Below are 26223 nucleotides of genomic sequence, written 5' to 3' on the forward strand. Positions count from 1 at the left end.
CATATTGAAACAGGAAAGGGCCTTCCCCAAACTGTTGCCACAAAGGTGGAAGTACGGAATCGTCTAAAATGCTGTTATATGCTATAGTGTTAAGATTTCCCTTCACTGGAACTAAGGGGCGTAGTGCCAAATTATGAAAAACAGCCCCAGACCGTTATTCCTCCTCCACCAAACTTTACAGTTAGCACTATGCATTGGAACAGGTAGCGTTCTCCTGGCATCCGCCAAACCCAGATTTGCCCGTCGAACTGCCAGATAGTGAAGCGTGATTCATTACTCCAGAGAACGCTTTTCCACTTCTCCAGAGGCCAATGGCGGCGTGCTTCTGGGAAAACCCTTCCCAGAAGAGTGGAGGCTGTTATAGCAGCAAAGGGGGGACCAACTCCATATTATTGCCCATGAGTTTGGAATGAGATGTTCACGTATCCACATACTTTATGTAGCCATTCCCTGCACTGATTGGGACTCAGGTTTCAGTAAAATGCCTTCAGTAAAATGCCTTCAGTAAAATCTAGCTGTCTCTATATCCTCAGAAAAGCCAGTCACATGTCTGCGGTAATAGCACTGTGGCCACAGTAAGTTTCTCGTTTGAATCTGTCAATATTGATGAATAACTCATACAAATACCAAATAACAGTGTTTTATATCATAAGAAAGTAAATGAGATTTGAGGAAAGAGTTGACCTCACGAGATACTAAGACAGTAATGCATTTTATCCTGAGGCTAAGTGTGTGACTTGAAAAGGTTTCCCAACAAACATAACAATGGGTAGCAAAATGAGTGGTCAGTAACAGCTCAGAAGTTGAGAGGTCAGGATCTGAAAGATTACAGTACCACACAGTGCGGCCCTTAATCTACGAACCCAGGGCTCGAGGTCCATCTATCGATTGTTGTCAAGGAAGTGCACTGTCCTCTGTGTTGTCATCAATACCATAATCAATTCCAATGCAGGACATTTATGAGCCTAGTGGTACTTCCTCCTTCATGAGTGACAGTTAGTCCCTTTGGTCTTGACCATGTACAACTCATGATCTTAATCTGATCGCTCTTTTGTTGCTGAGAATCTTCCCCCGCAGAGCGGGAAATGCTAACTTATAGTGTGTTCAAGGTCTAAAAAAGCTTCTAAAGTTGTCATTTCCATTTTGAAATGTCAGACTTGATTTGCCTGAATGAAAAATGTATCATCCCCAACAAAAAATGTCCATTAATTATAATCCATATAATAATTCACTTTTCCTGTTGCTGCAAGATTTTTCTCCTGCTGTAGCAAACTGGCTCAAATTAAGATCTTACATCTGTATGCTTTCTCCACCCTCACTGCACGGAAGGGCTCTCCCCACAGTACTACATTTCTTTATTTCTGTGGCGAATAGACATGCTCTACCAAATAAATTAAAACAAATGTTGTTTTTTTTGCCAATATTTTATTTGAGTTTCCCCATTTTATCCTGACCCTCTCTGTCTCTTTCTCGGTTTGTGTGCACTCACATTTATAACACTGTTTGTACTGAGGTCTATCCCATCTCAAGCAGAGCTCTAGAGTTGTGCTCCACTCTGGTGTGATTGGCTACCCCTCCTGCTGAGATGGCCTTGGATTTCAACATGTGAGGAATTACCATCAATATTAATGGCCTCTCAGTCTTTAGCACCACTAGAAGAGGGGTGTATCACTTCCCTAAGAATTCATTGAAGATGATCTAGCTAGCCCATCCATAATGGATGGATGGACATTTTACACCGCCCAGGATATTGTAGTCTCAGTATTAGCACTGATGACAGCGGTTTAACCCTTTCATACCTGGGGAGGGGCCACTAGTATCAACAAGTGGAAAAGAGGGACAGCATAAGCAAAATCACATTTCCTTATAAACATTTTATTCAGTGCTTTTTCATTAGAACAACAAATAACAAACTGGAAGAAGGTTCCAGATTAAACGTGTGTCTGTGCTATGGATCATTCACTAGTAGTCTGGTACAGACTGGAACACAGGGTCCAAGACAGATAGATAATAAGAACACTAGACCTACAGTAGTACATCATGCTGCTAGTTCCCAGAGGTCCACAGTCTCCCATGCAATAACAGTGTCAATAAATCAATGCATCAAACCAAATGGTAGACATCAGCATCTATACTGATCAAAAATATAAACGCAACATGTAAAGCGTTGGCCTCGTGTTTTGTGAGCTGAAATAAAAGATCCCTGAAATGTTCCGGTACGAACACAAAACGCTTCTTTCTCTCAAGTTTTGTGCACATGTTGGTTTACATCCCTGTTACTGAGCCTTTCTCCTTTGCCAAGATAATCCATCTACCTGACAGATGTGGCATATCAAGAAGCTGATTAAACAGCATGTGCATTACACAGGTGCACCTTGCGCTGGGGACAATAAAAGGCCACTCTAAAATGTGCCGTTTTGTCACACAACACAATGCCACAGATGCCTCAACTTTTGAGTAGAGCGTGCTAACTGCAGGAAGTGGCATGCTAACTGCAGGAATGTCCACCAGAGCTGTTGCCAGAGAATTGAATGTTAATTTCTCTTTTGTTTTAGAGAATTTGGCAGTACATCCAAATGGCCTCACAAGCCAGCCCAGGACCTCTACATCCGGGTTCTTCACATGTGGGAACATCTGATCATCAGCCACCCGGACAGGTGGGTTTGCACAAATTGTCAGAAACCGTATCAGGGAAGCTCATCTGCATGCTCGTTTGCCTCACCAGGGTCTTGACATGACTGCAGTTCGGCGTCGTAACCGACTTCTCCGATGCTGGAGAAGTGTGCTCTTCACGGATGAGTCCCAGTTTTAACTTTACCGGGCAATTAACAGACAGCATGTCTGGCGTTGTGAGGCTGAACGGTTTGCTGATGTCAACGTTGTGAACAGAGTGCCACATGGTGGAGGTGGAGTCACGGTATGGGAAGGCATGAGCTACGGACAACGAACACAATTGCATTTTAACGATGGCAGTTTGAATGCACAGAGATACTGTGACGAGATCCTGAGGCCCATTGTCGTGCCATTCATCCACCGCCATCACCTCATGTTTCAGCATGATAATGCACAGTCCCATATCACAAAGATCTGTACACAATTCTTGGAAACTGAAAATGTCTGAGTTCTTCCAAGGCCTGCATACTTACCAGACATGTCACGCATTGAGCATGTGTGGGATGCTCTGGATAAACGTGTATGACAGTGTGTTCCAGTTCCCAACAATATCAAGCAACTTCACACAGCCATTGAAGAGGAGTGGGGCAACATTCCACAGGCCACTAACAACAGCCTGGTCAACTATATGTGAAGGAGATGTGTCACGCTGCATGAGGCAAATGGTGGTCACACCAGATACGGACAGTTTTCTTTTTAAATCCATGCCCCTACCTTTTTTTTAAAGGTATCTATGACCAACAGATGCATATCTGTATTCCCAGTCATGTGAAATCCATAGATCAGGGCCTAATGAATTTATTTCAATTGACTGATTTCCATACATGAACTGTAACTCAGTAACATCTTTGAAATTGTTGCATGTTGCATTTATATTTTTGTTCAGTGCATTTGGCCCCAGGGAAGGAAAAAACAATGCAGGAGAATACATACAATCATTTTATCTGGAAGAGCCCTCCATTTCACTAATAACCCCCACTTGATTGTACATTTAAAAAAAATCGAGGATTATGTTATTATCCTTGCACATACACGAAAGCAAGCACGTAATACACATACACGTAAACAAATGACGAAACACATCTAAATACACTATGAAACTACGTTCATGGTTTGCTAAGTCCCCTAGAATGGAAAAGGAGCCTACTAATGACACAATGCTGTAAAAGGGTTGATATAAGTGACTTATTCAAACAACAAGATCTCCCAAAACTCAAGAGGTTTCTAGTTAGGCATTCGGATGTAATAACCGAAGATGGAAACAGACTCTTCAAATAATATAGATAAACAGAGGAGGGTCTGTGAAAACAAGTCCCTATAAACCACACATTGGCCGTGTCCAATTACCCGTGTCCTACTCATAGTCTACTTGCGTTCGACAGAAAGTGTTATAGGGTGTCAAATTTCGAAAATGTTATTCGCTTTAAATGCCACGATGTCATCGTCATTTCACGTTTCATCTAGTACGAGTTTGCTACATGCTATTGGGGGGGGGGGAGAGAAACATATTTTCAGACCAACGTGTGCTTGGCAACAGCTGATAATCAGGGGAAGAGTTGTACCAAAATGAATGAAGGTTGGAAAACAACGCAATTGTGCATTAGATGAGGCATTTTCACCATGAGTGAGCCTAGTATTTTGGAATGTGTTACTTATTGAGGACATTTTTTTGCCAAACAGTATGTTGTAAATAGTATGTAGTACGATTAGTCCACAGTTTTTCCGACTTTTTTTGTCTTCAGCAAAACCAGAGAAACAGGTTTGAGTCTTTGGTACACAGGAACAAATGAACGCAATTGGTATGGCTGGCAAGCACTGTATATGGCAGATAGTTGGACCGATGCAGAAGGCTTGTAGATATGTACACCTTTCTTGGACTCAAACACCCCAAAAAAGAGCTTTTTTTTAGGAGGCATGGAAGCGACCGATCACGGACCACATAACTACTGGCCAGTAACTCTCCCTCTCAAGACCCTTGGAGAAAGAGAAACATGGCTAATACGCTACATATGCTCAAGAATAATCCAAGGAAGAATATATACTCCAGACCAGCAAAATGGTTTAGGCCTTTTGTATCAAAGTTCATAGCAAATTTGACCCGCAGAAACCCATGGATTTTTTCATTGATGATGTCATAGTCTGTCACAGTGGTTTCAGTACACGCTAAGCTAAGCTAATTCCCTTGCTCTCCACCTGATCAGTTGGACGAGGATCAGTTGAGTCTGCTTACTGTACGATTGGGAGAGCCGCCCTCTGCCCGAGACGGACTCCCCACAGCTATGTGGACTGCTCGTTCTGGCTCAGTGTCTTCCCTCCTCCGTTCAGCAAGGCCGATGCACTGCGGCTCTTGGTGGGAGTACCACTGCCGGAGCGGGAGAACTCGGTCAGGTCATGGAGTGAGGGTTCTCTGTACATGGCAACTGGAGGAGAAAGAGGCAGAGAGGAGCTCACGTTTGGTAAAGATAAAGTCTGGTTATCTGTATTATGCACAGTGTTGGGGAGTAGTAATTACATTTTGCTCCAGCTTGGTGGTAGTTGAACCACATTCAAATCTTGGTGGTGTTTACAGTAGTTAAATACTTTGTTTGCCATGGACCAGTGTATCGAACTACTGGAACTACGCACTACTTCTTTTGCAGAAAGTAAATATGGATAAAGTAAGACAGAATTTCCTTTCTTTATCGGCATCGAAAGTAGTTTGGATGTCGGAAACTACTTTTTCAAAGAACCTTTAGTTAAGTAAACAATGTGTTTCATAAGGGTCTCTTTAGTGTCGCTGAACTTATGCCGGTGTGAAGTAACCGGTAGCTTGGTAAACTATATTTCCAGAGTAGCTTCCCCAACACTTGATTAAGCTTCTGACAAACATTCTTCCGTAAAACGGCAAAAGAAAATATACTAGAGTGAGTTTTTCTAACGAGCCATTTCAGGGTTCCCACCAACACACTTCAACACAGACGCACAAAGCCTCGTAGAAAAAGGCCCACTTGCCTTTCAGTGGTTTAGGGATGAAGTGGGCCGCTGGTTTATTCTTCTTCACATGGTTGCCCTTCATGATGACCCCCTCTTTATTGAGGCCAAGGTACCAGGCCCTGCCTGACTGCTGCTGTCTGTAGAGCATGGAGGAGTAGGTCACGTAGTAGTTCTCAAACACCGACTCCTTGAATTTACACTCCGGGGTGAAGTGCTCCTAAAGAGGGGGACAGCGAGGAGAGAGAGACAGGAGGGGGAATGTGTGTATGTGAGAAAATAAATAAAGAGAGAGCGGAAACAGAGATGGACAGACATAGAGAGAGAGAGAGAGAGAGAGGAAGAAAGAAAGCTCCACCTAGTTTCAGCCATTTCACTCTCACGAGGCTATCCATTCATATCAAATGCCCAAAGGGGGAGTAAATGACAACAGAAGGGATGGAAAGAACTAACTGGAATGAGACACTGACAGAATCGGGTTGAAAGCGGACACAGAAGACTGAGCTAAAATGCAGTTGTGACCAATTCTAGTTCTATGCTTGGGAACCTTTTACGTACAAGTCAGGATAGGCCGGCCACACAGTGCCCAGCAGCAAATCTACAATGCGAAAACCTCAGTTGTGACTGGTGAGCTGAATTGCCATCCATCAACTCGCTTGCCATACTATGTGAATAAGCCTAGGATGGGAATCTCTGATTTTTGGAGCCACCATGAGCCATCCATCACTCTCACAGCTTGCTCAGATTGTGACTTTTAAACTGCACGCTATGAAAACACTGACTCATTCAATTGCCAGACAAAAGTCAATACTTTCCTTGGTAAAGATTGATACAAAATCACATTCTGGCACGAGATATCCAGCGACACACACACAAACACACACACACACACACACATAATAAGCATAATGAATTAACCTAAAAAAAGTGTTTGAAATTCAATATCCATCCAGATTGCTATATAACCTTACCAAAGCTGAAACAAGAACAACTTGAGATGGTTAACATTAGCATTGTCATACTCATGTGTCTCCATGGTGACTTGCAACTCTTCCAGAATACAAACCAGCCCTCTCAATAAGATGCAGGTTACCAATGGGGACATAACAAATGGAACCAACTTGTGTTTTCACAGCAAGTGATTCTTAAATAGAATTAACATGGCGGTTAAGGTGACTTTCAATGTAATCAACTAGCTCAGTAATACAGGTAATTACTGTGCTGTGATATATAGTGCCTTCGGAAGGTATTCAGAACCCTTGACTTTTTCCACATTTTGTTACGTTACAGCCTTATTGTAAATTGTATTAAATTGCTTGTTTCCCTCATCAATCTACAGTACACACAATACCCCATAATGACAAAGCAAAAAAAAAGTTTGGGACATTTTTGCAAATGTATTAAAAATAAAAAACCCGAAATATCACATTTACATAAAAATTTAGAGCTTTTACTCAGTACTTTGTTGAAGCACCTTTGGCAGCGATTACAGCCTCGAGTCTTCTTGGGTATGACGCTACAAGCTTGGCACATCTGTATTTGGGGAGTTTCTCCCGTTGTTCTCTGCAGATCCCCTCAAGCTCTGTCAGGTTGGATGGGGAGCGTCTCTGCACAGCTATTTTCAGGTCTCTCCAGAGATGTTAGATCGGGTTCAAGTCCGGGCTCTGGCTGGGCCACTCAAGGACATTCAGAGACTTGTCCCGAAGCCACTTCTGCGTTGTCTTGGCTGTGTATTTAGGGTTGTTGTCCTGTTGGAAGGTGAACCTTCACCACGTTCTGAGGTCCTGAGTTCTCTGGAGCAGGTTTTCATCAAGGATCTCTCTGTACTTTGCTCCGTTCATCTTTCCCTCAATCCTGACTAGTCTCTCAGTCCCTGCGCTGAAAAACATCCCCACAGCATGATGCTGCCACCACCATCATCTTAGGGATGGTGCCAGGTTTTCTCCAGACATGACGCTTGGCATTCAGGCCAAATAGTTCAATCAGATCAGAGAATGTTGTTTCTCATGGTCTGAGAGTCCTTTAGGTGCCTTTTGACACACTCCAAGCGGGCTGTCATGTGCATTTTACTGAGGAGTGGCTTCCGTCTGGCTACTCTATCATAAAGGCCTGATTGGTGGAATGCTGCAGAGATGGTTGTCCTTCTGGGAGTTTCTCCCATCTCCACCGAGGAACTCTGGAACTCTGTCAGAGTGACCATCGGGTTCTTGGTCACCTTCCTGGCCAAGGCCCCTCTCCCCCGATTGCTCAGTTTCGCCGGACGGGTTATTATGTGTAGATTGATGAGGAAAAACATTTATTTAATCAATTTTAGAAGAAGGCTGTAAATGTAACATAATGTGGAAAAAGTCAAGGGGTCTGAATACTTTCCGAATGTGCTGTACAACCGGTGTGCCGCGTGTAGGAGACCCAATGTTGTGGTTGGGAAGGAAGGAGACTCACAGAGGTATACAGGAAGCCATCGTTGTTCATGGCCAGGTAGAGTTTGGTCTGAACCCCCTGGATGGCCACAACTCGCAGCCCAACAGGAATGAGGTTGAACACAGCTGCAATGTGGAATACAAAAGAGAGAGTGTGCGTAGTATACTGTATAAGAGAAACATTATACTCAATATGCAATAGTGAAAATACAGCTACAGGAAATGGTTGAGAAAAAAAGTCAAGCCGACATTTCTTCTTGAATTCGACATAACAATAATCTGAAATCGGCACGAATTAAAGGCAAAAACACAGTCAAATGCACACAGTCCTACCATGGCTGTTGTCCTCGTCCTTGGTTCCATCGATGGTTCCATCAGCTTGCATCTGAAGGTAGAAGCCTGTGCGGCTGTACAGCCTTGTCACTATCCCCTTGAGCTGGGGCTCTGTGGAGACGACAGGGCAGAATGGGAGAATGGGAGGAGAGGCAAGAGAGGAGGAGAGGAGAGATTGGACATATGCCAAGTCTATAGTCCAACGCTACTCGTTTTCCACGGCTTCACAGTCAGTAGTAAACTTTCAGGGGGGAACCTCAGGCATCCCATAGACATCACACTATGGCACAAACCCAGACAGTGTGATGGGTACCTGGGATCGTGGTGGCCGGCCATGCAAAAACAAATAAAAAATAAGCTAATTCATAGATTCAAAAACAGGTGCACTAGCTTTCTGGATACGGTGCAATGTATTTTGAATGAAACTCTTGTTTAGATGATAATTTCATGCACAACAGAAGCATGGAAGTGTGAAGGTGTTGTGCACGTATCCGATAATGACACTGAACGTATTGCTGGTGTCTTAAGTGTTCGAGTGAGGTAATGAATTGATGAGTGCATGGACTTGCAGGATCACCAGAGTTTGATGGAATAGGTTGTCAAATAAGGTCTTTCTTACAGTGGGGCAAAAAAGTATTTAGTCAGCCACCAATTGTGCAAGTTCTTCCACTTAAAAATATGAGAGAGGCCTGCACACTTCAACTATGACAGACAAAATGAGAAAAGAAAACCAGAAAATCACATTGTAGGATTTTTAATGAATTTATTTACAAATTATGGTGGAAAATAAGTATTTGGTCAGCTACAAACAAGCAAGATTTCTGGCTCTCACAGAACTGTAACTTATTTAAGAGGCTCCTCTGTCCTCCACTCGTTACCTGTATTAATGGCACCTGTTTGAACTTGTATAAAAGTATAAAAGACACCTGTCCACAACCTCAAACAGTCACACTCCAAACTCCACTATGGCCAAGACCAAAGAGCTGTCAAAGGACACCAGAAACAAGATTGCAAACCTGCACCAGGCTGGGAAGACTGAATCTGCAATATGTAAGCAGCTTGGTTTGAAGAAATCAACTGTGGGAGCAATTATTAGGAAATGGAAGACATACAAGACCACTGACAATCTCCCTCGATCTGGGGCTCCACGCAAGATCTCACCCCGTGGGGTCAAAATGATCACAAGAACGGTGAGCAAAAATCCCAGAGCCACACGGGGGGACCAAGCGAATGACCTGCAGAGAGCTGGGACCAAAGTAACAAAGCCTACCATCAGTAACACACTACGCCGCCAGGGACTCAAATCCTGCAGTGCCAGACGTGTCCCTCTGCTTAAGCCAGTACATGTCCAGGCCCGTTTGAAGTTTGCTAGAGAGCATTTGGATTATCCAGAAGAGGATTGGGAGAATGTCATATGGTCAGATGAAACCAAAATGTAACTTTTTGGTAAAAACTCAACTTGTTGTGTTTGGAGAACAAAGAATGCTGAAGTTGCATCCAAAGAACACCATACCTACTGTGAAGCATGGTGGTGGAAACATCATGCTTTGGGGCTGTTTTTCTGCAAAGGGACCAGGACGACTGATCCGTGTAAAGGAAAGAATGAATGGGCCCATGTATCGTGAGATTTTGAGTGAAAACCTCCTTCAATCAGCAAGGGCATTGAAGATGAAACGTGGCTGGGTCTTTCAGCATGACAATGATCCCAAACACACCGCCCGGGCAACGAAGGAGTGGCTTCGTAAGAAGCATTTCAAGGTCCTCGAGTGGCCTAGACAGTCTCCAGGTCTCAACCCCATAGAAAATCTTTGGAGGGAGTTGAAAGTTCGTGTTGCCCAGAAACAGCCCCAAAACATCACTGCTCTAGAGGAGATCTGCATGGAGGAATGGGCCAAAATACCAGCAACAGTGTGTGAAAACCTTGAGAAGGCTTACAGAAAACATTTGACCTCTGTCATTGCCAACAAAGGGTATATAACAAAGTATTGAGATAAACTTTTGTTATTGACCAAATACTTATTTTCCACCATAATTTGCAAATAAATTCATTAGAAATCCTACAATGTGATTTTCTGGATTTTTTTCTTCTCATTTTGTCTGTCATAGTTGAAGTGTACCTATGATGAAAATTACAGGCCTCTCTCATCTTTTTAAGTGGGAGAACTTGCACAATAGGTGGCTGACTAAATACTTTTTTGCCCCACTGTATGCAATAACATCACCATTTGGACAGAGGTGCCATTACTCCAAGGTCTTCACGCTTTAAAGTGGGATAGAAGTGGTGCTGTTGGCGTTCGTGGTGATGATCAGTGGTGTAGTGAAGGGTATACCGACTTGTTTTTCAGTGGGCATTGCGTATACTCACTTCGTAGTCCCCACGATGTGTATCAGAGTAGTGTGGTGGAGGTACGTGCCATTGTCAATGAATAAGGCTAATTGAACAGATCAGAATGTTTATCTTAAAATGTTGGCCAACTATTATTGGTTCACATTTTAGGTGCAGCGGTAGGCCTTATGTGCAAATGTTCCAAAGTGCAATTTGCGGATAAATACTGTTCTAAAAATGCGTACTGCACGTGAGCATAAATTTAGGAAGAGGGGGGATCTAAAGATGCAACAACTATCATGGGATGCTAATATGACTAGGATAATGCCTTTGGCTGCTAGACAATGAAAGAAAGTGGAAAGAAAACCAATAGAACAGGAGAACGCATAATGAGGAAGTCTTTATAAAATGATTGCCTCCATGTTTCTATGGTGGGATTTTGGCTATAGGCTACTTTAAAGCAAGGTAAAACATTCAGGTTTCAACAATTAAATATTAAATAGCTACAAAGTAGCCTACCTGGCAGAATGATATCATGATTATTTGCATCAATCCATTGGCAATTTATTTTGCAATCTCCATCTTATGTGCTACAGAAACACCACGAACCAAACAACAGTGCTCGGTGCCTGCACACTTGAATTAAAGGGTAACTACACTTAAAAATCTAACATTTTTAGATTTTTCCCAAACCTCAAAAATGGTCTCCTGATGTGGTTTAAGGTTTGTTATCGACTTAGAACATGAAATGTTCTCGTTTTTTTTCTATTAAAAAAGTGTGACTGTGAGACCAAAAACCTGAAGAAAATGGGAAAAATGCTAAACCTGTACATTTCTGACAGCCTCATTTATCTGTTTCAATGGTAGGCCTACAATTAGCCTAATTGCACAGTACGGCTTGGGTTGGCCTGACTGTGAGAGACCAATATGGGATTCATCATTTTAGGTCATTCAGAGTGTATGTCACTGTTGCTCATAGACTTTTTCACACAGGGCACCTTTCCTTTTTCCGGGCTGACCGTTTGGGAAGTGATTAGCAAAATGAAAGTATACCCACTTCTCCAGGCATCACTACACCGCTGATGATGATGATGGTTATGATAACCGTTTTTTTGTGTTAAGTCGAAAGATCACACCTGGTCGCCTTATTCTCTTCCGTTTCTTAGAGCCAAAGAGTTTGACGCGTGAGAACACGTTCAGCTTGCTCGGTTTCTCACAGGGTCCCCTGTCCCCTGCTTTGCAATTATCCGGACTGCTTGCGCAGCGGCAGGCATTCGCCTTCTCCCGCTCCCTCGCCTGCCTCTTCTGCCGAATGAGGGAGCTGGCGATCGCCGCGGCCATAGCCAGCTTGGCGGCTTGGTGATGACAAAACGTCCCAGGAGAAAATGTGAGATCCTCCGCTCACCAAACAATGAATATTATCCAATGCAGTCTTTGTAGTATTGTTTTTAAGTCAACCAAATAATCCATGATAGCCTTCAAGTGTGTAATAAAAGCATTATATTAGCCGACACATTTTAATTGTCAAAGCTGGAAAAGAAGATTCTGAATAGTCCAAGCAGAGAAACCTTCAGCTGTGAATCAACAGCTCGTCCCTCCAATTCATACATTTGATTTGTTGTTGATCACTGCAGCTTCTCTTGCATGCACACCATGGCTGTGATGGTTCCACTTTACGTGAGAAAAATGCAGTCCTCAAATTGTTTTTCAGTCAATGAAACAACTCTTGCCATAGTTGTGTGTGCCATTGATGCAGCAACCACAAGCAATCCTCTCCTCCGAGTTGGAGCCAATGCCACGTACAGTATGGCTTACGGTAAATAGAACCTGTTAAAGCCATGAGGTATAAAAATCATGTATGTTATGCTGTGAAGAGAGAGAAAGAGAGAAAGAGAGAGAGAGAGTCTAGCCTCATTTTGGTGCAGAGGTTCCTCTATTACCGTTCTCCTAGCAGCAGGATATTATGCTGGCTGCAAGAGCACAGGTTTTTATTTTATTTAAAAATAAGAGTCCCCCTGCAAAGACACGCAAAACATTAGAAATATATATATATTTAGTACTCTAGTGCAGTACAAATGTTTTTCACAGCATTGCAACCACTTTAGAAGGCTTACACCAATACTGGTACGTTGAAAGCTATTGTGTAGACTATATATATATAAAGAAATACACTTTAAAAAAAAATACAAATATATGTAACTGGAATTACTCAATAGAGTCTGCAAAACTTAAATTGGTCTGGGCAATGGGTTTAATACAGAGTGCTCGTGTAAGGGATTTCTTCCATTGACGGAGAGGCGGACCAAAGCGCAGCGTGGTTATTTTGATTCATGTTTTAATAAATCACTTAACATGAACAAACTTACAAAAACAAGAAATGTGAAACCCCCAAACCGTCCTATCTGGTGCAGACACAGAGACAGGAACAATCACCCACAAACACACATTGAAACCCAGGCTACCTAAGTATGATTCTTAATCAGAGACAAATAATGACACCTGCCTCTGATTGAGAACCATACTAGGCCGAAACATAGAAATACCCAAAATATAGAACAAACAAACATAGACTGCCCACCCAACTCACGCCCTGACCATAGTAAATAAAGACAAAACAAAGGAAATAAAGGTCAGAACGTGACAGCTAGTGACTCCTTAATCCACCCTATCCATACACTGTGTATGAATTACATATTGGCTTATATAGAAAAAGCGATCCAATGTGCCGAGGTAAAAAGGGGGTTGGGATTACTCAGTGGGGTCTGTAGAATCTTTGTATGGTGTTATTTCATGAGGAAATGTGATCTAAATACCCAGCAGGACTTTCTAATACAACCAATCCATTGGTCCCCAGCAATTACATATGGGCTTATAGAGAAAGATACATCATATAGTTTATCTATATATGGTGCCATTTAATGAGGGACTGTGGTCTAAATACCCAGCGGCACATTCTTCTCTTTCTCCTCAATGCACTGCAATTCATTGATGACGCTGAACTTGAAACACCGAAGACATTTTTGACTGTAGATTTTTTTTTTTAAGTGTTGTGAAATGGTGGGTCTGAAATGTATGAGGACGACTTCTATCAACAACCCTCAGTAATTCAACTACTTAATAGGAACATTGTAGGTTAAACCGCCTTACAATGATCTGGTGCTATCCGTGGTCCTGAAGTCAATGCCGATATACACACAGAACTATCAACACTCAAAAAACAAACGCACCTTGCAAACATTTTATTAAAAATGAAAATCGTGTTTATTTACAAGGTGAACGTAATTAATATCAACCAGGCTATTAGTACACAGTATAATCACGCTTTCTGAACAGCAATGGACACAATTATTTACAAGTTACAGGCCTTTATGTGTTGCTTATCTAACAAGGTTAGCAGTATACAGTAAAGGTTTATTAACTCGTTTTCAAAAACAATAACAGAGTGAAGATCATTTACAATCTATATTATGGTGATTGTCTATGAAGGTCAGCAAAGACATTTTTATCTGAGTTTAAAGTGCATTGCGTCAGACAATCCACAATAACAGTCGAAAGAGAAAATATTATGAGAAGCACTGGAATTGATTTAATAAAAAGTGTCAGTTAATTCCCGTTTTAACACACTGGGATACGTTCATAAAATGTTTAAATGGCTAAAAATGCATGGTCTAACACACTCTATGATTCGTTTCAATCACTCATTGAATAAATAAATACAATGAATGATGGGCACCGATATGGAAAATCTATATCGACATCAATTGCATTTTTCGATTCAATATTGATATGTCGGTTTGTAGAATAACACATTGCGACTGTGTGGAATGTTTCTGTATAGTCCAGACAACTGCTTGTGGATTTCCTATTGGGCCAGGTGTGTTATGGTGGCATAAACCTATCTAAACAGTTTTAAATACAATGGGAAACCCATCCACAGTTGATGGCCCATCAGCAGGCAACTAAGTATGCTAAGGAACCTGTCTCAGTTTTAGTGGAGGTTTTTAAAGAATGAGAAGCGGCCTGTGAGAAGGTCTGTCGGAGGGCGTTGCGCATGCAGGAAGAGTTATGTAAGCTTTTTTTTTTACAGAACACTGAAGAATAAACCAACATCACGATAAGCCTTGCTCATATCGATATCAAACAATATCGATATCACATCGACTTATCAACATTGGTGCCCACCACTACATTAAATAAATAACAAATGTATATTTAAATATAATTTCATGATTAAAGGGCAATTCGGACACTTTTCAACCTCACATGCAGGAAGGTAAACGAACCCCTTTACAAACATATACTGGCTTAGAAGTCTATCCTTTGTTATGGCAAATGTTCATTTTATTCACCCTGGCATTAAATGTACTGTAAATGGATAATGTCATGGACTGTCACATTGATGTCTTCATGGCTGAATGAAAATGATGTTGAAAAGTGGTGGGCTTATATTTTGAAGGTTTCCTCATGACCATATAAAAGTGACGCCATAACTTGTGCTGCTGGCAGAATACTAGTGGTGCCATTACTCCTTTCACCTCCCTAACTCTGCGGTATGAATTGCGCAATAGACAGGAGTCTTGTCCAAATTGATTAGGAGAAACAGGTAACTGAATATAAGCATATGACAGGCATGAGACGCTGATCCAAAAACAATTAAAGAAAACGTTGTATCGTATAAATCCAGGGATATATATAGATAGCTCTGATGTCGCATATGTCCTCATCGCAAAACTAATCAGGAGAGGGAGGTGTGTGTCCAGTTGAGTGTTTTCTGCTAAGACTAACTTGTTTGCGGCAGATCCTGCCTCATTCAGCTCCCTGTCCCCTCTCCAACAGGGATGTGGTCATGTGATATGAATCTGCATAATATACTTTCCAAAAGGTTCATTCAATCGGTGCATTCCCGAAGCACCGAGAACATAAACCGAGATCTCATCGGTTTGCAGAAGGACTGTTATAGGTCTTCATCCTGATGTAAAATCTATCTAACGTCAATGCCGTGCCTGTCTTCACTCAGGTAACAACCACACCCGTCATCAGATTGAAATGCATTTAAATTTAGTTGTGGTTTCGGATTTGGCGCCATATATCCTATAGGTCCTTTCAGGTCAATGAAAGGTCGAGGATCAATGAGTGGCGTCTCCTGGTTTTATTTGGATGAATAATTAAAGCATAACCAATCATATCCTTTGATTGAGATTTAATGAGATCTAATGTGAAATAAAATGTCCACGTAGGCTTGTATAACTTTCCCCTACTATAACTTTCTTTGTATTTGGATGAATGATTTCCATAAAATGATAACCCTACTTTAAAGCCCTTTAGTTGCTTGATTCGTGGTATAAATCTAGGTTTATACTAGTGGCACTGTTGTTTTGATTTTCTGTTTGCGTTCCTCTGGTGTTCAATTGCCTTCTCTAAGGCCCCTAACACAGATCATTTCTTCAATTGCCTTCTCTAAGGCCCCTAACACAGATAATTTCTTCAATTGCCTTCTCTAAGGCCCTTAACACAGATAATTTCTTCAATTGCGTCACCTGCAGTTCATAGAGAATCACTCACACTTAGAATGACCTAATTCTTGCCTTCTCGTATCAACAGTAAAATAACAACCTCACCCATACCAACAACAACAGTTAAACTGTGAATAGATAAATGTTTTAACATCACATATCGCAGGAAGGCAACAAAATGTCACTTCAGCACCTTGGACAGGGAGCGTCATTTATAACTTCCGGACATTGGAAAGGGAGTATCACTTATGACTTCAGTGCCTTGGACAGGGAGCGTCACTTAACTTTAGCACCGTGGACAGCGCAAACGTACACTACTATTTCTATGAAATACCTATTAAATTATATTTGACAGGGAATGTCACTACATTAGCACCGTGAGCAAAAACGTCACAAGATCAGCACCAGGGACAGGGATGTTACCTCTGAGCTCAGCACAATGGACAGGAACCGTTACTCTAAGATCAGCACCGTAGACAGCACTCATACTCACAACAGGCACTCCAGGAGGGGAAAACTACGTCAACCTATTTCAACCTACAGTATGCCAACAAGAGCATTAGGCTATGTAGGCTCAGTACACTCTTAGAATGGAAGGTGCTATCTAGAACCTAAAAGGGTTCTGCGGCTGTCCCCATAGGATAACTCTTTGAAGAACACATTTTGGTTCCAGGTAAAAACCCTTTTGGTTCCACATAGATCCTTTTTGGGTTCCATGAAGAACCCTTTTCACAGATAGTCTACATGGAACCCAAAAGGGTTCTACCTGAACAAAAAATGGTTCTCCCATGGAGACAGTCGAAGAACCCTTTTGAAATCCTTTTTGCTAAGAGTGTGGACTAGGCCTAATATTTGATTGAATTGAATGGGAAAAGTACGACACTTTTTAGCTAAATCGGGGCCTCCTCCCCCCCCAAAACTCATTTTTTGCTATTTTATTTTAAAAACACAAAGATTATTCTATATTTTAACAATAAAACGTATTTAAGTGAGCGTACCTAATGCTGATCTCCGCAGAGGGAAAGTCATGCTTCGCCAAGGAAGAGTCCTTTGTTTCAGCAGGACTTTCCGAAGTTTAAACCGACAATTCTCAAAGCCATTCCATCCATTACATCTGTGCACGTGGTTGTGATAGGATATCATTATAGAGCATTAGTGGAAGGCCATTATTATGACTTAAGAAACACTCGTTAATGATTTATCCCAAGGTATCGTTGATCGGGGGAAAAAACATGCATATCAATGGGCCTCTGTAGCCTACGCTGATGTGCAGGAAGGTAAGGGAACCCCTTTACAAACATAACGTGGCATATACTGGCTTGGAAGTCTATCCTTTGTTATGGCAAATGTTCATTTTATTCACCCTGGCATTAAATATACTGTAAAGTGTGAATGTTATGGACTGTGAAATTGATGTCTTCATGGCTGAATTGATCTAAACATCAAATAGATCGCAGGTATCCATAACATAGACTACAATACAAGCAATCCACCCCCCTTAAAGATGGATTCTGCACTAGGGGGGAACAGAGCCACTTTCTGCCCCACAGCAGAAAGCAGAGGTGGGGAGCGCTGGGGGAACGTTGCGCATCATGGCAAACAAAATGTACAGTACATACATGCTTCTGTTCTATTGCAAGTGTTCATTTGCTGGAGTAACTTCTTTGTTGTAATATCGCAAACGAACGTGGCAGTTTCACCATTAAAGGATTCCAGCTTTAAAGATTTTACTCGCAACTCATTAAATCCAGAAGTAATAAGGAAGTCTTATTAGGCCTACAGCTCGGGGCAGTTATATTAACATGCTCTTTCTTCCAGTTACGACACAGATGGTCGTCATCCTGGTGAACAATAGGCCAACGGTTTTGCATTAGAGAAATGATCAAATGAAAAAAAGATCTTTCAATAATTAGAATGAGTCATAATTAGTGTGGGGAGTGGGCTATATAGTATATAAAACTACAATCTGTAAGCTGCAGTCATATTTGCAACCCTGTCTATCATTAGATAACTCTAATAGAAAGTCTAACTGACCACAAACATAAACATTTCCACAGTCATTGGGGGGAAAACTTCAAGGTAGACACAATAGCCAGCTTCCCGGAAACTATTTCCATTCATTTCTACCATTAAATCTCTACCATTTAACTTAATCTCAGGGCAGGTGCGTTCTTTTCCAATCCGATTCAGATTCTTTAGTCTACAGATTGTATTTTCAAGGTAGGCTATAAGGACACCAGCATACCAGGTATGCCCTCTTATGTGCAGTATTACAAACTGGTGATAACTTATCCCCGTTGAGTTGTAACTCGTCAAACTGGAACACTCTCCACTAGATGGAGCCAAATGAAAGTAAAATCATTTAGGAGTGAGTGGGGCTCCAGGGTCCATATTCATAAAGTGGGTCAGGATATGAGTACTGTTCTAGGATCAGCACTACTACTCTGACACACTTTATGTACAAACAAAAATGTGGTCCAAGACATCATCACCTACTACTTCTCCCTTGAAGGAAAAAAAGCATTGAAGGTTTACTGTGGTGCATCCAGGCTGGGGTTAGGGGGGTTCCAATGCCGGGACAAAAGCATTGAAGGTTTACTGTGGTGCATCCAGGCTGGGGTTACGGGGGTTCCAATGCTGGGAAAAAGCATCGAAGGTTTACTGCGGTGCATCCAGGCTTGGGTTACGGGGGTTCCAATGCTGGGAAAAAGCATTGAAGGTTTACTGTGGTGCATCCAGGCTGGGGTTTGGGGGGTTCCAATGCTAAAAGCATTGAAGGTTTACTGTGGTGCATCCAGGCTGGGGTTAGGGGGGTTCCAATGCCAGGAAAAAAGCATTGAAGGTTTACTGTGGTGCATCCAGGCTGGGGTTAGGGGGGTTCCAATGCCAGGAAAAAAGCATTGAAGGTTTACTGTGGTGCATCCAGGCTGGGGTTGGGGGTTCCAATGCCGGGAAAAAGCATTGAAGGTTTACTGTGGTGCATCCAGGCTGGGGTTAGGGGGTTCCAATGCCGGGGAAAAAGCATTGAAGGTTTACTGTGGTGCATCCAGACTGGGGTTAGGGGGTTCCAATGCCGGGGAAAAAGCATTGAAGGTTTACTGTGGTGCATCCAGGCTGGGGTTAGGGGGTTCCAATGCCGGGAAAAAGCATTGAAGGTTTACTGTGGTGCATCCAGACTGGGGTTAGGGGGTTCCAATGCCGGGGAAAAAGCATTGAAGGTTTACTGTGGTGCATCCAGGCTGGGGTTAGGGGGTTCCAATGCCGGGAAAAAGCATTGAAGGTTTACTGTGGTGCATCCAGACTGGGGTTAGGGGGTTCCAATGCCGGGAAAAAGCATTGAAGGTTTACTGTGGTGCATCCAGACTGGGGTTAGGGGGTTCCAATGCCGGGAAAAAGCATTGAAGGTTTACTGTGGTGCATCCAGGCTGGGGTTAGGGGGTTCCAATGCCGGGAAAAAGCATTGAAGGTTTACTGTGGTGCATCCAGGCTGGGGTTAGGGGGTTCCAATGCTGGGGAAAAGCATTGAAGGTTTACTGTGGTGCATCCAGGCTGGGGTTAGGGGGTTCCAATGCTGGGGAAAAGCATTGAAGGTTTACTGTGGTGCATCCAGGCTGGGGTTAGGGGGTTCCAATGCCGGGAAAAAGCATTGAAGGTTTACTGTGGTGCATCCAGGCTGGGGTTAGGGGGTTCCAATGCTGGGGAAAAGCATTGAAGGTTTACTGTGGTGCATCCAGGCTGGGGTTAGGGGGTTCCAATGCCGGGAAAAAGCATTGAAGGTTTACTGTGGTGCATCCAGGCTGGGGTTAGGGGGTTCCAATGCTGGGGAAAAGCATTGAAGGTTTACTGTGGTGCATCCAGGCTGGGGTTAGGGGGTTCCAATGCCGGGGAAAAGCATTGAAGGTTTACTGTGGTGCATCCAGGCTGGGGTTAGGGGGTTCCAATGCCGGGGAAAAGCATTGAAGGTTTACTGTGGTGCATCCAGGCTGGGGTTAGGGGGTTCCAATGCCGGGGAAAAGCATTGAAGGTTTACTGTGGTGCATCCAGGCTGGGGTTAGGGGGTTCCAATGCCGGGGAAAAGCATTGAAGGTTTACTGTGGTGCATCCAGGCTGGGGTTAGGGGGGTTCCAATGCCGGGAAAAGCATTGAAGGTTTACTGTGGTGCATCCAGGCTGGGGTTAGGGGGTTCCAATGCCGGGGAAAAGCATTGAAGGTTTACTGTGGTGCATCCAGGCTGGGGTTAGGGGGTTCCAATGCCAGGAAAAAAGCATTGAAGGTTTACTGTGGTGCATCCAGGCTGGGGTTTGGGGGGTTCCAATGCTAAAAGCATTGAAGGTTTACTGTGGTGCATCCAGGCTGGGGTTAGGGGGGTTCCAATGCTGGGAAAAAAGCATTGAAGGTTTACTGTGGTGCATCCAGGCTGGGGTTAGGGGGGTTCCAATGCTAAAAGCATTGAAGGTTTACTGTGGTGCATCCAGGCTGGGGTTAGGGGGGTTCCAATGCTGGGAAAAAAGCACATCCTAATCCTGTTGAATGACACCAACATGCCATTCAAAGGACAACTGAATTCAAGCAAAGCCCAAAGATGTCTATCAAAAAGACAAACCAGGTGCAAACATGACATTTTCATGGACAAACCCCCAGGAGAGATTTCTCTTCCCATTCTGATGGCTTGCTTCAATCGACAGCAGAAGATTTTGTGACACGTATTACGGCAGGGGGACACAATAATCACCACCTCCACAGATTGGCTAGAATCCTGCCGTAACCGAACATAATCCAGGGTCTTGCACCGTGGTTATAATATATCCTACCATAAAATTTGTTTGATTGTGCACCAACAATACACATACTGTACACACAGTAAGACGTGGATTTATATAACCCTCTCTCACCAGAGACAGCAGAATATCCTGCGAGATCAAGGAAGAACACCCGTGTCCATTATCTTTTTGCCCGAGCATCTTTCTTCTGGAGGTAATGCACACCATTTGGCCTGGAAAATTAAATTGTGACTAGGCACTGGCAGTACTCAGAATGAGTGAATGTGCTGCCAAGATACATGTCGATGGGATCCTGTCATGTGTAACCCTGTGGCGAAGGAGTTTAGACAGAGGGTTTTTAGTGTAAATGGGATTTAAATGTCTTCCACAAAAGCCTTTTTGATACTTCTACTTTGTCCATACAAAATTTGCTTTGTGTTTTTGGATAAATGATCAGTTGGCATAAATGGATACGTTGAAACGGTAATAATCAGAATCCAAAAATATATGCATGTAGTTAAATTGCGGTGAGTTACATTATCTCCAGCTTCCTACACTTTAATGCTGATGATAAACTGTCAGGATAGATATGTTAGTGTCCACACATGATCAGTGGGCGGTGAGAGACAGCAGTCTTGCAGCCCTAGGGTCTGCTGTGGCTATGGGCAGAGGCAGACCTCCATCTGCTGAATAACAGTCCACAATAATGTGGCTTACGCTGTCACAATTGACAGTCACTTGTGTTCATGTCTAAAGCGTAGAACAGGGCTTTAAAGCACCAATTCATATGGGACAAAAATATATATATAAAAACATTTGTTTATAGAAGATGTTGGAGCCTGAAACACAACACAAAACACCCCTTTGACAGTCAGTTTGGAAAAATCGAGTATGGATGTTGAGCTGAAACATTCCCGAAGATCCCCACCTTTAGTATCCTTTAAGGAAAAAGGCAATTGAAAGTGGCATCATCTCAACTTCAAATCCTTATGTTATCAACTGTTCTGTTCCTTTATCTGCACTTTATTTAACCTCCTTAATTCACATGATTTTATAAACGTTAAATTACTTTGTGTCTACAGTCTACAATAACTTAATCCGCTGCAAAGTCTAAAAATCCAAGATCCTTTGGGATCCTTAGAAACTGTCTAAATGGCATCTAACCTTCTACCAGAGAAAGAGAGAGAGCGAGAGACAAAGAGAGAGAGAGAGCAGAGATGTTTTGTTGTACCCTTACAAGATAACTGTTTTGATTTATCCTTACTCTGAGTAGCTACAATTACCTAGTTGCCACCTAGGCTACTATTTAGTCATTCTAGTCATGTGAATGCTATGAATGAACCATTGTTTTTCTAATGTATGAATATGATGTCATTATGAGAGCTCCTGGTCTAAACCCTGTTAGGTCTACTCCCTGTAGAGGTCTACTCAATGAATTATATATATATACTAGATGACTATTAAGGGGCGCTGTGTTGAAGCCACCGTGCCTCCATCTTTGCACTCCCCCACAGTGTAAAAATATTTTGGAATCTAATAGAAATGCATTTATTAACGTCTACATTCTTTTTTTGGCACATGTATTCTATTTCAGACAAGTTATTGCAAACTTAAAAATGCAAAAGGGAAAAATATATACAAATATATTTTTTTAGAGATTACTAATTTTACTGTCCCCACTACAACAAAAAAATACTTAAATACATTAACTGGGGAGTGTCAACATGGCCGACCGGTGGCTTCAAAGCCTCTCAATGGCCAATACATAGAATCAGCAATCCAGGGTTTATATACATCATTTGGTGTACTCCCTGTAGTGAAAGCAGTGAGAACTCGCGGTCTACTACCTCCTTTGTCTCCATGGCAATTTTATTTTCCCAGCTTCCATTGCGGCGTTTCCCGCGGAGATTCTGTTCATGACATAAATATTTGTCCAGAACGCGCACCTCGCAGTGAACCACCATAACCTCTCCATTACGCACTACAGTTGTCATAACAGACCGGGTGTCTGTCTCTCCTCTCCTCTCCATGCACACGGCATATTCTGTTTAGCCTACACTGTTTACATTTTTATCCAGTCGTTTCTCCTTGTTATTTGCATATCATATCGACTGTGTGTAGGTAACCTTGATAATAGTCAAAACCGTTGTGATATTATATTGATGAGTTGCACTGAATTTGTTGAGTTGAAAGATCATTAACCGACTTCATGTTAAACCCCTACATTACAGTGAAAGTCACATAAAGCATTCATAAAGGCTATACATTCTGTCATTTAGGTAGGCTGATCACTCACCTCTGGTTGCATGTTCCTTTTCCTCCTTTGTCACTTGTTTCGCCGTTTTCGCACTCATAGAGCCGTCTTGGTAAATCGCACAATGAAGCTTCAACCCAGCAGAACAACGCCACACTGGTTCTCCTTCGAATTACAAGAATATGTAAAGCGGTTTCAGATTTTTTTTATTTATCATCAGGTGGGGCTCTGTGGCACAAAAACACTAAGGATAAGCTACTTGACCGTAAACTACTGGTCGTTTAGCCAGGGAGTCTGCTGACTTGATTTATTGAGAGGTAATATATAAAACATAATTTACCATGTGAATTCAGTGTCCAGTAAAACACGTAATCTTAATGTAACATTAAAGAAGATATTTTCAGCATTGTTGTAAACCACATTAAACAGTTCGATACTCAGACCACTCCGCCACGTTTTTGCAAGCAAAGCAAAACTGCCATAACCGAGACATACACACATTGATACAAATGATCATATTTCTAAGGTGTCAAATTGATAGCAGGTGATACAAAATGACAAGTGAACGGAGGTAGTTTACCAAGATTGAGTAACCTCCCTCGGTGTCCTTCCACAAGAACCGACAACGCAGCCGCCACTCAGCCACACAGGTCCGCGCCTGCGAGACTCTGAAGAACACTATCCGGGACTCAAGATTCCAAGGAGCCAACTTCACAGTGCAAGTGTCAAGTTGTTTAAAGAGATTTCTTGAAACAAAACAGTCAAAATGAATAAAACGACATTTAAATCATCTGAAATGCATGAATTACTCCCCGTATTTGTATTATTACTTCCAATACAGGCACTAGCCTCTTCCAAAAAGGACTTCAATAACGCGTGACAGCCTAATCATCATCATCATCATCATCATCGTGATCAGAATCATCATCATCATCATCATCTGTCAATACTTCTTCGTTTTAGGTTGTTGTGATTATCACGACTACGAGTGCTTATATAATCAAACGTATTTAGTGGTAAGCCTACTTAGAACATTTTATTATCTTAGTCTTGGCTTTCTTTCCTGTCATGATCATTATGACTTTCTGAGGTCCATTTAGTTCTTATACTAACGAACCAATCAAGAGTAACTGGCTCTAAACTACAGCCTACAAGATTGAGGGCAGAGTAGATTGACTGGGTTTATTAGGCATAAGGCCAACTGACTTTTTTGGGGGGGAGATCTGAGTTATTTTATTGTATTTTTTTTTTGATAGGACAGATTAAATTACAGATAGGGAGGCAGATATTAGAGAGGGTTACATAAAGTGGTGAAGGGCACAGACAGTCGGCGGAGTGGGCATATGTGATCCATCGTCCGGAACAGACTTCAGCACATTGATAGGATTTTTCAATGAGATTATTGTATGTAAAATCCTATAGGATAGAATCTTGACTGGTTAGGACTGGTTCCAAAATCTGATGAGATTTTTTCTATTGGATTCTAATTGCATTGTAACTGGATCCTTGTATTTGAATCCTATAGTGTCCTATAGGATTTCGAGTTTTTTTTGTTCTCGTATAGGATTTAAATACATTTTGTTGATGGGAATTGTATATATATTTATGTTACATTCTTAAGGATTTTTTTCCTTAATACACTAATAGGATTCTGATAGAGGCGATACAAAATCTTACAGCATTGCGAGAATCCTACAGGATCCGTTAGGATTAGCCTACTTTTGATGTCCATGAAAGAAAGCAGTCCAATAGGATTCCAATAGCTTTCTGATAGAGCATCCACAATCAACATTTTTTTGTTGGATATTATGTTGCAACAAGATTAAAGTACATTTTCAATGGTAAGCAATTTACTTTGTAAGTGGATCGTTCCATGTCATTTCAGCAAGCCATTTCAGATTGTTCTGAAATCGTTTCTGCAGTTAGAAAGAAGACAAGATAAGCTTTCCAGAAGCCATTTATTTTAATTTATAGGATTCATATAATATTAAATAATTATAGTACCTAACATCCTGATTTGGACCAAGCTTTTTTTCTAACAATGAACAAGACATGAGGAATCCAAAGAAGTGGTCAGAAGCTACCCATGGATCCCCCCACACACCATGCCAATCCCACCCCAACGACCAGTATATAGTTTCAGTTTTCTATGTCTGACGAGTAGTATGGCGCTGCGGCTCGGAAGTATTGTTTCTTCATCCTATGCAATGTATTCTCAGTGAATTTGTTATAGTCCCCCCCCCCCCTGTTTAGAGTAATTTGCCATTAAAGCTGTTGGGTTTACGTCCCATCCTACATCCTGATATTACCAGGTTCGGACTACTAGATGGTGCTGTAAAAATGCTAAATGCTATCACAGTGCAGGTGCATTTATACGGAGACTTGATTACACACAGGTGGATTGTATTTATCATCATTAGTCATTTAGGTCAACATTGGATCATTCAGAGATCCTCACTGAACTTCTGGAGAGAGTTTGCTGCACTGAAAGTAAAGGGGCTGAATAATTTTGCACGCCCAATTTTTCAGTTTTTGATTTGTTAAAAAAGTTTGAAATATCCAATAAATGTCGTTCCACTTCATGATTGTGTCCCACTTGTTGTTGATTCTTCACAAAAAAAATACAGTTTTATATCTTTATGTTTGAAGCCTGAAATGTGGCAAAAGGTCGCAAAGTTCAAGGGGGCCGAATACTTTCGCAAGGCACTGTATTAAGTCATACGAAAGTGTTACCGTGTGTGAAGTTTCAAATGCATTCTGTCATTACTAAATGTGTAATGTGACCCCTGGGGCCCCTCAGGGGTCTGTGCTTAGTCCCCTCCTGTACTCACTGTTCACGCACAACTGTGTTGCCGCACACAACTCCAGCACCATCATTAAGTTTGCAGACAACACGTGGTAGGCCTGATCACCGACAACGATGAGACAGCCTACAGGGAGGAGGTCAGAGACCTGGCAGTGTGGTGGCAGGACA

General features: G+C 42.1%; 1 protein-coding gene across 2 annotated transcripts; it reads right to left on the reverse strand.

Annotated features, from left to right (window-relative positions):
- Positions 1-1854: 1854 nt before the first annotated feature.
- On the reverse strand, positions 1855-23912 carry LOC135550280 (fibroblast growth factor 13-like). Of its 2 annotated transcripts, XM_064980940.1 has the most exons (6): positions 23830-23912; positions 23292-23414; positions 8397-8507; positions 8086-8189; positions 5665-5863; positions 1855-5093 (listed from the first exon to the last, which is right to left on the reverse strand). In XM_064980940.1, exons 2-6 carry the CDS (start codon positions 23347-23349, stop codon positions 4951-4953), a joined length of 615 nt encoding a protein of 204 aa, XP_064837012.1. In that variant the 5' UTR covers positions 23350-23414; positions 23830-23912; the 3' UTR covers positions 1855-4950. The 2 variants fall into 2 exon arrangements, with proteins under 2 accessions (XP_064837012.1, XP_064837013.1); XM_064980941.1 differs by lacking the exons at positions 23292-23414; positions 23830-23912 and adding an exon at positions 11859-12538.
- Positions 23913-26223: the final 2311 nt, after the last annotated feature.

This window comes from Oncorhynchus masou, chromosome 12 (assembly GCF_036934945.1).
Source record: "Oncorhynchus masou masou isolate Uvic2021 chromosome 12, UVic_Omas_1.1, whole genome shotgun sequence".
NCBI classification, from domain to species: Eukaryota; Metazoa; Chordata; class Actinopteri; order Salmoniformes; family Salmonidae; genus Oncorhynchus; species Oncorhynchus masou.

What these genes read in the sequence shown, in the direction of transcription:
- LOC135550280 (XM_064980941.1), bottom strand. Translation starts at nt 12,063, where the DNA reads ATGGCCGCGGCGATCGCCAGCTCCCTCATTCGGCAGAAGAGGCAGGCG. An exon ending in GAAGAGAATAAGGCGACCAG is followed by an intron (nt 8,508 to 11,858) that starts GTGTGATCTTTC and finishes TCGTCTCCACAG; the next exon opens with AGCCCCAGCTCAAGGGGATA. An exon ending in GGACGAGGACAACAGCCATG is followed by an intron (nt 8,190 to 8,396) that starts GTAGGACTGTGT and finishes TCCACATTGCAG; the next exon opens with CTGTGTTCAACCTCATTCCT.